Below are 13,749 nucleotides of genomic sequence, written 5' to 3'. Positions count from 1 at the left end.
AATTGGACTTCCTCTCCTCCTACTTGCAGTGCCTGGTGTTTCCCCAAAATCTAACCTCCTACTGCATTTGCTGGAGCACTGTTGAGTTGCCAGACAAAAGACCTTTCAGCAAAGCAAAGCTAGCAGCTGTAGTTAAGTCAAGTGAAATATGAATTTTCTTAATATTACTTTTAAGAGTGTTGCAAGAATTACTTTTATTCCAAAAATTCCAATATTTGGTTATGGTTCATATATAGTATCTCGTATCTAACTCTTGTATTTGGTTTTCTACATTTGCGATAAATAAGATAAGCCCACTAAAAACAGTCAGAGAAGAACTATGGTATTAAACGAGACTGCATAGATTATAGGAAATGGCATATGCATTTGAGATAGGCTTGGGAAAATGAATTTGCTCAAAAGGCCTATGGTACAACGCAGTGTAACTGGAATGAGACAAATAGATGAATGCATGCAAACCGTTTCTATGCTATTTTTTTGCACTCTGGTTTATATTCATGTACTTTAGCTAGAGGTGCTTCAAAATTATCTGTCTGCATTGGCATAGTGTGGTTGAGGGATAGGAGAAGGAAAACACCAAGTCACCTAGCACAATTCGTTGGCTTGGAGAGATCAGCCAGTTGTTGATATTAGTTGGTAATAGAGCCAGATTCTTGGGACTTTCAGTACAGCAGATAAACTTTGCAGGAAGACTCCCCTCCCCATAAATAATATCTAAAGTTCCTTGTTCACTTCAGGTGTGATAACATGTCACCCCGATAATAATAATCACATAAGTCTTACAAGACACACAACGAATTTATAACTGCTGACCTTTTGTAACTAATTTCTTTCTTCTCCTCCCTTTTCAGATATTGTACCCCAAGACATTTAGACTATGAAGACTTGGAGCGCAAATACTGGAAAAATCTAACTTTTGTGGCACCGATCTATGGAGCTGATATTAACGGAAGCATATATAGTGAGGTAAGCTCTCTGTTCAGTCATCCTTATAAATTAGCTGAAGTTGCATCGTTAAAAAAAAAAGCCCATAGTTTGACTATTATCTGATTTCCATTTATTTCAGTGCATGTGCTCATTGTATGATGAGTTTGCAGTTTCCCCATTCTTATGAATGTTTGATGAAGGTGGGCGTGACATGCAAAGGCTGCAGTCTACACACCACATGAGAGTATGGCCCACTGAACATAATATTTTTATGTTGTGAAACTGCCCTGAGATCTTGAGATGACGGGCAGTGTGCAAATTTAATGAGTAAAAATAAATTAGAGCTTTTTTCTATGTATGAGTAGGCATACATAGAATTGTCCTAATAGTAGTTTACAGTTGTACCTTGGTTCTCAAACCTAATTTGTTCCGGAAGTCGGTTCCAAAACCAAGGCATGCTTTCCCATGGAAAGTAATGCAAAACGGATTAACCCGTTCCAGACTTTTAAGAACAACCCCTAAAACAGCAATTTAACATGAATTTTGCTATCTAACGAGACCATTGATCCATAAAATGAAAGCAATAAACAACGTACTGCAGTCACACAACCAATTGATCAGTAGCTGAACTGGGTTCCACACAGTCACAAAAACAAAAAAAGAAAGCCACAAAAACAAAAAATAAATAGCAAGAACAGACAGACCTCAGCGTAACAGTCAAAATGGAAGTGTGGCACTCAAATCGGAAGCGTAACACTCAAAACGGAGCACGTTTGGCTTCTGAAAAAAGTTCGCAGATCAGAACACTTACTTCCAGGTTTGCAGCGTTTGGGTTACAAGTTGTTTGAGTACCAAGCTCTCTTCCTCTTCTGTCGGCTTAGAAAGAAGACACATGATGCAACTCACAGCCAGAGGGAAGGGAAACGGCAGCATTTGAACTCTTGTCCTGTGCCCTGTATTTGGGCATTTTAATGCAAGAAGGCCAATAATGCAATTGGGATAGCTATCCCAAATGGTGGAGAAAAGCTTTTAATAGAGGTATATTGATTTGGCAACTGCTGATACTATAAAGTTGTAAGCCTTTGGGAATTTCGTGGAGTACAATTATCTTTATGTCTCCTCTTCTGCATCTCTGAAGGAGCTACATAATTTATTTCCTGTTTCCACTCTTAATAAGCATCAATATAACATGTTGCAAAGGAAGCAGGAGACCCCCCCAAGAATAATGCAGTGGTACTTCTGGTTGTGAATGGGATCTGTTCCGGAGGCCCATTCGCAACCTGAAAAGAACGCAACCCGTGTCTGCGCATGCGCGGGTCACAATTCGCTGCTTCTGCTCATGCACGTGACATTATTTTGCACATCTGTGCATGCGCAAGCGGCAAAACCCGGAAGTAACCCATTCTGGTACTTCCGGGTCGCCGCGGCACGCAACCTGAAAACGCTCAACCTGAAGCAAACGTAACATGAGGTATGACTGTACATAATGAAAAGTTAGGCAGGGGAAATGGTGACAGAAAGCAAAGAAGTTGAAGGAAACGTCTGGAAGGGTATAAAAATAAAACACAGAAGTGGTGCTGGGTTAAATGGAGGTTAGAAACATTTCTAACATGCAAAGGAATGCAAAGGGAAAAGTTGTTAGAGAAGTCTTGCATCTTTAGGAGGGAAGAATTGATATACAGTATGTATATTTTCTTGAGCCACCAGGTGGCGGCCTCGCACAAGAAAACATTTTCATGTGTGTTGTGCTGTTAGTGAAATCTCTCAATTTAGAATCTAAATCTCTCATATTTATTCAAATTAGGGATTTTCATGTATTCAATAAGGATGGATAAAATACAATCTGTCTAGAAATGAGGCAATGGAAGGAGCAAAAGTGCTTGGTGTAATTATTTCCTCATGAGAAGCCATATGTGATAAATGAAATATTTGAATTGTGTTATCAAAAGTAAAAACAATGCAGAAGACTTAATGGAAGCAATGTAGTTTCAACATTATATTATGGCTTTTATTCCATAATGCTTCCTTTAAAAAAAATCCAACCAGAATATTCCAATATTCCAACCAGTCATTCCATTGTGATGCAGCATATTATGCATGATAAAAATGTCTGAATTCTTTAAACTCAAGTGGCATTAAAATCAGTGCAAAATCTGTAGAAAACAACCCCTCTGTTAATAAAGTCAGTGAGTCAAGGAGCTATTTGGAATCATCCAGAGGATTTTTTTTACATTTTGCTTTGGAGAGCCGAGCCCTGTGCCATATATAATACAGGATTCTGCTTTTTAAAATGGTTTCCCAGGTGGCATAGGAAACTGCTGTTCGAGTAACACAACTTCAAAGCCCATTTGGATTTATGGAAGCTTGCACCAGTTGTTAGCCACTAGTGTCCAGGAAACATATAGTATTTCCTAGTTTGAACGTTTGTACAGAAAAGATCTGTCTTGTCTAGTACTCCAGTTTCAACAGTGCACTGTAACCAAGGCGTCACGTGTTTCTAAATCACATGTACATGAACATCCATGTCTACATGTGTAATCTTGGAGGGTTGATATTTTGGGATCTTTTATCCAGAGTCGTTGCACACCCATTGCACCGCATCATTAGTCATTTTAATTAATTGGCGGAATTAGGAACAACCGCTGGGTCCCAATTTTGGCTCCAAAGAGAAAAAAAATGTTTGGTTAATTGCAGCACTAAAATGGCATTTAAGAGTAAAATAGCTTTGTGGCTTGAATCACTGAAGAGTAAAATGGTTGGTTAGAGTATGATTGTACCTAGGCTACCCAAACTCATGTTTGGGTAAATAGTTCATACTTGTTGATATGATGGAAACAAAGGTAGGTGAAAGCAGAGGATCTAATTGTTTCTGTATAAAGAGCAGGGACTGGCACTAGTGATCCAGAAGGCAGAACTGGAGGGCTAGATGCTCCAGGGGAATGCTTGAATGAAATTAGATATATTTGAGCCATGCAAGGACAGAAGGATAATGAGATTTAATAAATGGAGGAGTTAGGGAGAAGTGGAGATATTGAAATGCCAGTAATAGCCTGTTCTAACGAGAGGAGAAGGTTGGGCGCAGGATTCCTAACTTTCACCGTGACCTGAGGGTGTGCAGTTGTCATTAGACCAAAGTTCCCAGCTCAACAGGGAATGGATTTTGGGTTGCTGCTCCTCCCTGCAGGGAAAATACTATGATTGTCATGGGTTGTTGAAGCAAGCAAATTTGATTCCTTAGAGGCCTCTCAGTATAGGTCCAAAAATTGATTAATTTATTTAAGGGAACTCAAGGTTCCTAACTCACCTGAATAAAATAACAAAGATTGAAAGGAGGCAAAGAAACAGCCTAGAGGAGGAGGCAAGGCTTAGGGTCTAGATGGGCTCCAGCAGTCTACTCATATGGATGTACCACAAGACTGAACAAATGTTAGCAGGCCTTTGAGGAGAACCACAGAGACTGAACTGTAGAACAGCCTGTTGGAGAGAAATTGAACAATATGGTCTCAGGGTGGGTGGGGAGGTGGACTTTGTTTCAGGTGACAGGCATCTGAGACTGGGGTGGGTGGGAAAGAAGCTTCAGAACAGGTAGCATGCTAACTAACAGGTTGCAATATTCCCAAGTTTCCTGCAACAGTTTTACGTGGACAGTCTTGGGGCAACAGTAAATCTCATGTGCCAATCAAGTTAAGGGATTCTAAGTTCATACTGTTTTGGACTTGAGTTTCAGAGGTGCCTCATATGAGAAATGAGGGTGGAGGGAGTGCAAGTCGGAAGGCAATTTTTGTTTGCCAAGGCAAGTCAAACTGAACTGAGGCTCGTGCTTTCATTTAAAGTTTCATTTAGAATACATGTGTAGTCTTTGCACTTCTCAGTCCTATGAAGTAAGATGTCTCAATGGCATGTACCGAATTAAGTTATTCTCTGAATAGACCCAGTGAAATTAATGGATCATAGTTAGTCAACGGCCATTCATTTCATTGTGGCCGCTCTGAGTATGACTGGCACTGGGTACAACCCAATGACTGCAACAAGTCTATGCTAAGTCTTGCTTCCTCTGCACTGCTTGCAAAGAGCATGTAATTGTTGCAAGTTACCTGCAGAGCAAAGCTAAAAGCGTGCCTCCTGAATTATTATTATTATTAAGCTCCTCAACAACCACCAAGGTAGTTCACAGGGCATGATGAAGATTGTCCGTCCCAGTAATTGCCTTCGGTGTCTGGTAGTCAGAGGTATACAACCCCTAAATTTAGTGATATTTTGATATCAGAGTTAATATATTTATAGAAAATAGGTTTATCAATAGTTATCTAGTATTTTACTAGATAGGTGGGTAGATATTTTACTAGGGTGGGTAAGGAATGGGGAAAAATGTAGTAGTAAAATCTTAAACAGAGGATTAAAGATGGGGTATAAACTCATGCTTTTATTTCTAGAAAGCTGCAAAATCAAAGCAAACATTTCTTTCATGATTTACTGTGGTAATAACTGCACTTCTTGAAAGCACTGATAGCATTGTATTTCATGGATATAACTGTCTGTTTTGTTTACTGATGAAGTCTTCTTCTGTACACTTGGAAATATCCTAAGGTAGTAGCTGTCATTTAGAACAAATTGTGGAGTTCTACAAAGAAAGCTGAACTATGGAGTTCTTAATAACAGACATATTTTTCTTAGGTTTTGTCTAGTCTTGTGCAACAGATTTGTGTGTGTTTTCTGCTACAAAAAAGGTAGAAAGTTTAAGGAGCTATTGCATTTGCACCTTATTTCATAATTGGCCACTATAGTACAGTACTTAACTCTATTCCTGTTATGTTTTTTGTTTAAAAGTATACCTAGTTCAAGAGATACAATACTGAAATGACAGTGCTTGAGTAAAGAGTAGTTCCTACTAATGTTGAAATAGTAACTGCTGCTAAGAGACTGATTTTGTTTTTAACATGTATCTGAAGCCATCCTTTGTCCTATATACAAAGAAACAGTCATCCTCAAGTCCTGTGGGACAGCTCTCTTTTGTCTTGAATTTTGCCCTCTCAGTGAAAAGCTGATGGTGCAAGTTTGCTTTTGTTCATATCTTCCCCCCCTTTTTTATCTTTTTTGACATTGATCAGTTGTGTCCTCGTATATTCCTTTCAGAATGTTAACGAATGGAATATCGCTCATCTTAATACTATACTGGATGTCGTAGAAGAAGACTGCGGAATTTCAATTGAGGGAGTCAACACCCCATATCTGTATTTTGGCATGTGGAAGACAACGTTTGCATGGCATACTGAAGATATGGATCTCTACAGCATTAATTACCTCCACTTTGGGGAACCGAAATCCTGGCAAGTTAACTCTTTAGGAAAATCAATTTTCCAAAATGTTTATTGGATTCTGAAGGTTAAAGGAGAAGAGCAGGCATTTGTTTCAGGGCACTGTATGTGAATAACAGAAGGATCCAGCCCAGTGGGAAATGTGTAAAACATCTGGAGTTTGAGATTTGCGAGGAAAGAAGAATACATTAAAGTAGAGCTGGGCAACCTGTGGCCCTCCAGATGTTGTTGGATTCCACCTCCCATAAGTCCTAGCCAGCGTGGTCAGTAGTCAGGGATGATGGGAATTTCAGACTAGTAATGTCTGCAGAGCCATGGTAACATAGTGAGCTGCCTTATACTATTAGGTCATCTGGCTTAGCACTGGTAGTGCCTCTCAGGGTTTCAGGTGGGAGTCTCTCTTAACTCTACCTGGAGATATCAAAGTTTGAACCTGGGAGCTCTGCACACAAAGAAGATGCTCTACCATTGAACTGCAGCTCTTCCCCGATGGCTTCCAATCCTTCCCTTAAACATCAGAATAACTTCTTTTTAAAGGCAGAATCCAATAGATCAGTGATATGCAAATTAAAAGGCCTGAATGCAGGCTATAGGCCTTACCGATTTTTTTTTTTTAAAAAAGCTGCTCCACCTGCTGTCATTGGCTGGTTCCTGTAATATTACAGAATGCTTAGCTCCTGCCAAGGCATTAAGTTGTTGGTAACAAAGGTCTAGGGACACAATGGGCAATCAGATGGTAGAAGGGGATACAGATAAATTAGGAAGCTGCAGTATCACAACAGTAATCAGCTGTGAGGCTGTGTGTGTGCCAGAGAGCACATATAAATGAACGCATGAGAACTAAAATGACGTTACAAGTACGCAACATGGTTACACTTGTTTGGCCATGTTTCTCCAGTGAAACTCAGAGAGCTGCAGATGATATTCCACTGTCTTACTCCATGCAACCCCACTAAAATTAGTAAACATGGCTAAGTTAGGTCCATTAATTTCAGTGGGTCTGCATAAAACTCACTTCAATAGCACCCTGTACATTTTAATTTAAGTATATATCTAGTATCACTAAAGGCACCACAGTAAGCTTTCTGGGAAGTAAGTTACAGTCAAAAGCATGGGATTTATTTCCAAGGTCAAATATTTGAATCTGGGAATAAAAATAGTTTCTGCATTCTGTGTAAAGGAAGCTGAATATTCTAATGCAGTGGTATTGATATTAATGGCATCGTGCTTTAGATTCATTTTTGAAATTGTATCAGTGCCAAAGTTGTGTGACCTTGCCCTACCAATACTTCCCTTTCAGTTGCATTTAGATGAGAATGAAGCACCAAGCACTAAACAAATATGTAGCACTTCTTCCTTGCAGAACTACTATTGTGTTGACCAGTTTCTATTTCAAGGCTAATTGCTTTCATTTAAATGGGCAAAAAAGCTATTATTTTCCTGACAGTAATGATGTACAGCACTCTAGGTTCACATCATTGGTGTAAAATATGTTTGGGGTTTTCATTTTTAATTGTATGCATTGATTTGAAATGATTGATTTTTATAAACTGAATTGTATTGTAACTCCAGTAAAGAAAAGCAACCTTTTCAGATAATGCAGCTGAACATTTTAAAAGTAGGTAGCTCAAATTTAAACATCAAGTTTATTCAATGATAGTCAAAATATGATACAATAAATACAATATTCATATAATTTAATGTGGAAACTATATGTTTTATTATCACGTTGCTAAAACAGATTTCAGATTTATTTTATTCCTGTGCATTAAACTAATATCTAAGAATGAAAATGCAGTTTAAATGTTACGTTGGAAACGTAGGAAATACTTTGCTGTCGATGCATCCCTGCAGTTGTACTATAACATTTGAAAAGTGCCTAAATGGATTAGGATTGCAATCCTGAATATTTGGTAAAGAAATACTATGCTTGAATAGTCCTAGAGGTCACTTAGTGATCCGAGGGGTTGTTTATTTCCCATAGTTTTGCAGCAATAAAAATTGGAGGCTAAACATACCCGGAGGACTCCTATAAATACACATCAGACACTCTAAGGCACCTTTTCCTACCAGAGATGTTGGAAACCCATTTTGAAAAGCTGGAGTAGCCTTAAACCACATGAGAACAGGAAGTAGCCTCCTTTTATTTATACCCCCTTTTCTTCTAGAAGCTGATTGCTTTGATCATACAATAAAAAAGATTAAGACTGCAATCCTGACTTTACTTACCTTGGAGTAAGTCCCATTGAATTCAATGGGGCTGATTTCTGATTAGACATGGTTATGATTGTGCTTTATACCATTCTCCCTCGGCATCCCTGTTGCATTGGCTTCTTGATATCAGTTGGAACAGAAGTGCAAGTTCATCTTGCCTCACTGACTGCCGCATTTAATTTTGGTGTTGACTCACTTTTATTCTCAGAGATACATGGGTCCTTTTAATAAATGGTAGTGACACCTCAAATTCAGATACATGTTTACTGAAATGAGCTTACTTTCAACAAACTTTATACCCAGCTGTTGCAGAGCAGAGACTAAATGAACTTTGTAAAATCATGTCACAATAGTTCACAAAATTACAGAAATCATAGTATGCAAGGTATATTCCAACAATAACACCCCAAAGAGCCAAATTATTTGCTCAAGCGGTTTATGAGCACACATACAGAAATGTTCTTTGGGACTTCATGCTTCATCTGAAAAATCATATATTGTACTAAAGCTGGAAGAGGGTTTTTTTGTTTTTTTTTGGTTGAGCTTTTCTAAAAGTCCATTAGTTACTTATGAAGGACAATACGTTCAATCTGTTTGTCACCCAGTTGCTACTTCAGCTTATGGTCAAGTATGGGTTCCATTAGTCCCAAAGTAAGTTTGATGAAAAATATTGTTCAAAAAGAGAAATGTTTTTAAGAGCTATTTGGACATATATTTTATATTCTGTAAATTACCTTACCATTAATTTAGGGCGAACAATGTTCTGGAGTAGACGCATACGCATACAGGCAATCAAGGCTTCCAATCATCTGGAACAGTGGTTTCCTTACATAATCATTTCTGGGTGCAATCCAATTCAGTTAAAATGAGTGGAACTTTTAATATCCAAACAGTACATAATATTTGCAAATAAGTGAATTTAAATCTTAATGGCCCATGTTTTCTGTACGGAAATTGCACTTTGAAAGGGGGCAAATTGAAAAGTATTGAGGAAATAGGGTACTTGAATAGGTTGTATTCAGTGTTATTTATATAAAGACCAATAACCACACCCTCTTATTTCAGTTATTTAAATAATCATTGGGTAATGGTTTTCCCCTTCATTCTCTTTTTTTAAAAAATACTTTATATTACAGATTTAATAGACATATACACAGTTTCAACAGCTATGCTGTACAATTGAAACTACATTTCTAGCATGACTCTGATGGAACTGACTGTAAAGTTGTGTGCCATCATACCGTTGTTAGTCTTTATGGTGCCACAAATCTCTTACTGTTTTTGCTTCAAGAAAGGCAACTACCCCACTGGAAATTCTTGCATTTTTAGCATAATTAACAGAGACCATGTGAATTTATCTTGCCTGTGAGTTTGATTCATATTCTTCCACTATAAAATAATGGATTCCATAGATTTGATGGAAAAACCTTTGTTGAGAAGTTTTTGATAACATGAATCACCTATCACTTGCCTATCTGGGGTTGGTTTCTCAAACTAAAGTTTTAATAATAATAAAGAAAGCCAGGTTCTGGTAACTAAATATCAAAATTTAGAAGGGGGGGGGAGCATAAATCCGAGGTGTATCCACTAAAAGTGTATCCACACTGAAAGGGTATCCACTGACAGCAAAATATCTTAAGTGTCAACATTATTATTGATGTGCTTAGCACTCAGCAGGTACTTAACATTTGAAACTAAAAGCACCTCAAATAATATCAAGCAAGAAAAGAATGACATTTTCACTGGTGATATTTTAGGACTCATTATGCATTGCCTATAAACTGACATGTGGCATCTAGCCTGTCAATGGCAACATGTAGTTTTTAACAATTCTGAGAAAAAGTAAAAAGAAGCGCCTATATTTCAAGCCCACATTAACAGTCAGGAAAAGCATGTTTCCCAGAGGGCTGTGGGTGTAACCCGGGGACCAGGCCTTTTCAGTAGTAGCACCCTGGTTACAGAAAGGCCTTCCAATTGAGTCTTATCTGGTCCTTTTGGTACCAGGTGTTTCAAACAACTTATGTTGAGTAAGCTTTTTTAAAAAACAACAACAACTGTTTTTAGTTTTGGGGAATGCAATGAATTCTGTTTGAGTTGATTATTGTAGGTTTCCCCACTTCCTAATGATTTTGTCTTTGCCTTTCAGGTTTTTTTTTTACTTATTGTAGGCCACCCAGAGAACTTTTTGTTACTTTTTAAAAAAAACCTGATGTTAGCTATTTCAAATTCTATTTTGTAAAAAAAAAAGGTGGTTTTTAAAAATACATAAAATGAATGTTCTGTGTGTGCTATGTTAGCTATGCAGATTTCTCTTGTAGGTAGACAGTGATTATGAACTCTTCTCTATTTTCTTTTTATGTAAATTTTAGGTATGTTATCCCTCCAGAACATGGAAAACGACTTGAACGACTAGCTCAAGGTAAGATACATATATCAAAGACATTCCGTTCAAAAGTCCCTTATTTTTAGAAAGGCATCTAATAATTGCGGTTGCCACTTTAATTGCTTTTTAAAATAAAGACTGTTGTCTTTGGAAATCATACAATTTTGAAGAAGTCATGTTTATATCCTTATTTTTGCAATATATTGTCATTTCTGTCTAAATTCATATTTAATATAAAGTTTAGGAGCAGTTTAAAATTGGATGTATACTGCTTTGCAATTCTTATTGTATCTATATTACGCTTGTCAGTAGAATACTTAGCTGGAAATAATACCACGACTAAAGTTTTGGGGCAAAGCAATACCTTATATGTGACATTACACGATAAAGTGTCAGTGACCTCTTTTTGCTGCAATCGCTTTTGGGTAAATGGAGTATTTTGCACTGGAGACGGGACAGGGGTCGTGGGGGAGGAAATAAAGTCCTATGCTCTTCTGCTACGAGTAATATCCCCTAGAAACTCCCCCTCCCTGCTGCTCAACTTATATGGAAATGGTGATATGAGAAGTACCGTATTTTTTGCTCTATAAGACTCACTTTTTCCCTCCTAAAAAGTAAGGGGAAATGTGTGTGCGTCTTATGGAGCGAATGCAGGCTGCGCAGCTATCCCAGAAGCCAGAACAACAAGAGGGATTTCTGCTTTCACTGCGCAGCGATCCCTCTTGCTGTTCTGGCTTCCGAGATTCAGAATATTTTTTTTCTTGTTTTCCTCCTCCAAAAACTAGGTGTGTCTTGTGGTCTGGTGCGTCTTATAGAGCGAAAAATACAGTAATTCTTATTTGTCCATTTAAACAGTTATATACTGCTATAGCATAGAAATACAAAAAGGTGAACAGCATTAGAGGATACATATACAGCAGAAATAACTTTATACATTCATTTCCTGAAAGTTAAGCAATAAATATGGCTTCTGTTAGCGTAAAGTCCAGTCCCAAAAAAACTAGTGAGACAGTAATATGGAGGAAAGGTAAGAACACCATGTTAATTAAATATAGAAAATAAAAGAGCTCTTATCCATGCACCTTCACACAGTAATAAATTTATCACTGCCTGTTCTTTTCTAAGCTAAACGATCATTCCTTCCACTACTGAACAGCCATTACGGGGGGCAATCTCTGGTATACATTTGAGGGCAGTGCAGTATTGTAGAAATATAAAGGTGCTTTTACAGAAACGAAATTGAGGTTATTATGAGAAGCTTTATTGGAGACCTACAGGCCTCTTGTGAAGAAAGAACATACATGAACATACTGTATATGAATTCATATATCATAAAAATATATCTAATTTATTAAAACGAGTAACACCAAACCATTACAGCACAAATTCTCAGCTTCACAACCTTGACTGATGGGCGACATCCAGTGATGTCTGCCAGTGGGTGGAATTGGCTTCCATTTGTGCAATCAGACTTTCTTTTCTTCTCCTCTCCTCTGTGTGCAACCCCCCCCCCAAAATGTTTGAGGACCCCCCCCCCAGAGCAGTTTTGGGGTGGGAAAGGGGAAGTTTCATTTCATATATAGAAGTCTTCACATGTGATATGCGCTATTGCCTAATGAGAGGGATGCTTAAAATTCAGGGGTACACTTGCAACTCCAACATGCATCTTTGATTATTGGGGCTTTGGTTCAGAAAGCCCTTTTTATACACGCACAATTGATTATTTTTCTTATACAGAGCAGTAGTCCCTTGAGCCATTGTTAAGCCTCCCTTGAGATTTGGGGGCCTCCCTTGAGCTGTGCTCCCCACCCAGAGTCTGCTGTGTGCTGTTCTCCATGTCCCTGCCAGTGTGTTTGTAAAAATGTCGGTTATCTTAACAAATAGTATAATTTTGATGTTCTTTTTTAAATAGGTTGTGTGTTCCTAGGCCTGAATGGTGAATTAAAACACAGAAGGTGGTTTTAGTAGTGTATAAGCAAAAACCTTAATGTTCTTCCAGCTGTATTGCTCATTTCATCTTTCTTTCATTTATTTATCTTTTTTGGCAAGTTTGTTTTGTCACTACCAGGATTTGGGGATGAGGTGTATGTGATCTTCATACTGTACTCACTGTCCATAAAGATTACAATGGAATTTTTAAAACAAGCTGTTTTAGAATGATGAAAATGTCACGACAGCCTCACAGCTACAATTTGCATAATCAGCAAAGGTTAATAAACTTGCAGAGTGAATAGATTTCAGGCTTAATTACATATTTATATTAAAAGTGTTGTGCAGAATTGCAGCATCTAAAAAAAGCTGTGAGATGCAGGAAGGTTGGTCCTGCTTACCAGATGCCTACTGAATTAATTGAATTTTCCTAAATAATTAAAATGCTAAAATAATGCAGTAAATGTGGTGAAGCATTGCAGGTTATCTAGGTCAAGTCTGTACTTGATACATAAAATTAAAGGAAGGCTAGGATTTTTTCCATTATCTTGTCTGCCTATCATAATTATCACATTGCCTTTTATGCATGAATGCTTTCATCTTTGGAATCCATTGAAAACTTGATTGACTATGGCACCTACAAATATTTTATCTGAAAGACATTAGACTTGCATCTAATAAAGGCAGCAGTTTGATTTTGCCCTTCAGGTGCTTTCTCATTTATGTAGTTCTTTCAATTTTACGTAGACACAAATGTAATAAAAATCTCAAGTGAGCTGTTATTGCAATTTTGAAACTAGTTATGTTGCTCTATAACATCACAGAATTCTTAAGGTATTTGACAATGTTGGCTTGAAAATGCAGAGGAAAATAAAAGTAACAGCAACAAATTATAAATGACTTGCATTCATATCAATCACCCATCTCCTACTACCCTCCTGAGAAAAACCCCACCCCACCTTCCCGCTATATATAAGGGTC

At 37.7% G+C, this 13,749-nt stretch overlaps 1 protein-coding gene across 4 annotated transcripts in view; it reads left to right on the top strand.

The window, feature by feature from the left end:
• KDM4C (lysine demethylase 4C) overlaps positions 1-13,749 on the top strand; it is a 190,452-nt gene that overhangs the window by 19,679 nt on the left and 157,024 nt on the right. For 2 of the 4 annotated variants that reach the window (XM_053372017.1, XM_053372016.1), the window contains exons 5-6: positions 852-966; positions 6,061-6,796. In XM_053372017.1, the coding sequence (XP_053227992.1) occupies positions 852-966; positions 6,061-6,354 (409 nt within the window). In that variant the 3' untranslated portion in view covers positions 6,355-6,796. Of the gene's footprint in view, positions 1-851; positions 967-6,060; positions 6,797-10,768; positions 10,876-13,749 lie in introns of those variants that run through there. The other 2 variants (XM_053372018.1, XM_053372015.1) reach the window with 2 other exon arrangements.

The sequence above is a fragment of the Podarcis raffonei genome, chromosome 17 (assembly GCF_027172205.1).
Source record: "Podarcis raffonei isolate rPodRaf1 chromosome 17, rPodRaf1.pri, whole genome shotgun sequence".
Taxonomy (NCBI): Eukaryota; Metazoa; Chordata; class Lepidosauria; order Squamata; family Lacertidae; genus Podarcis; species Podarcis raffonei.
Note: the sequence above shows the minus strand (reverse complement) of the source record. Positions and strands in the feature narration are given on the sequence as shown.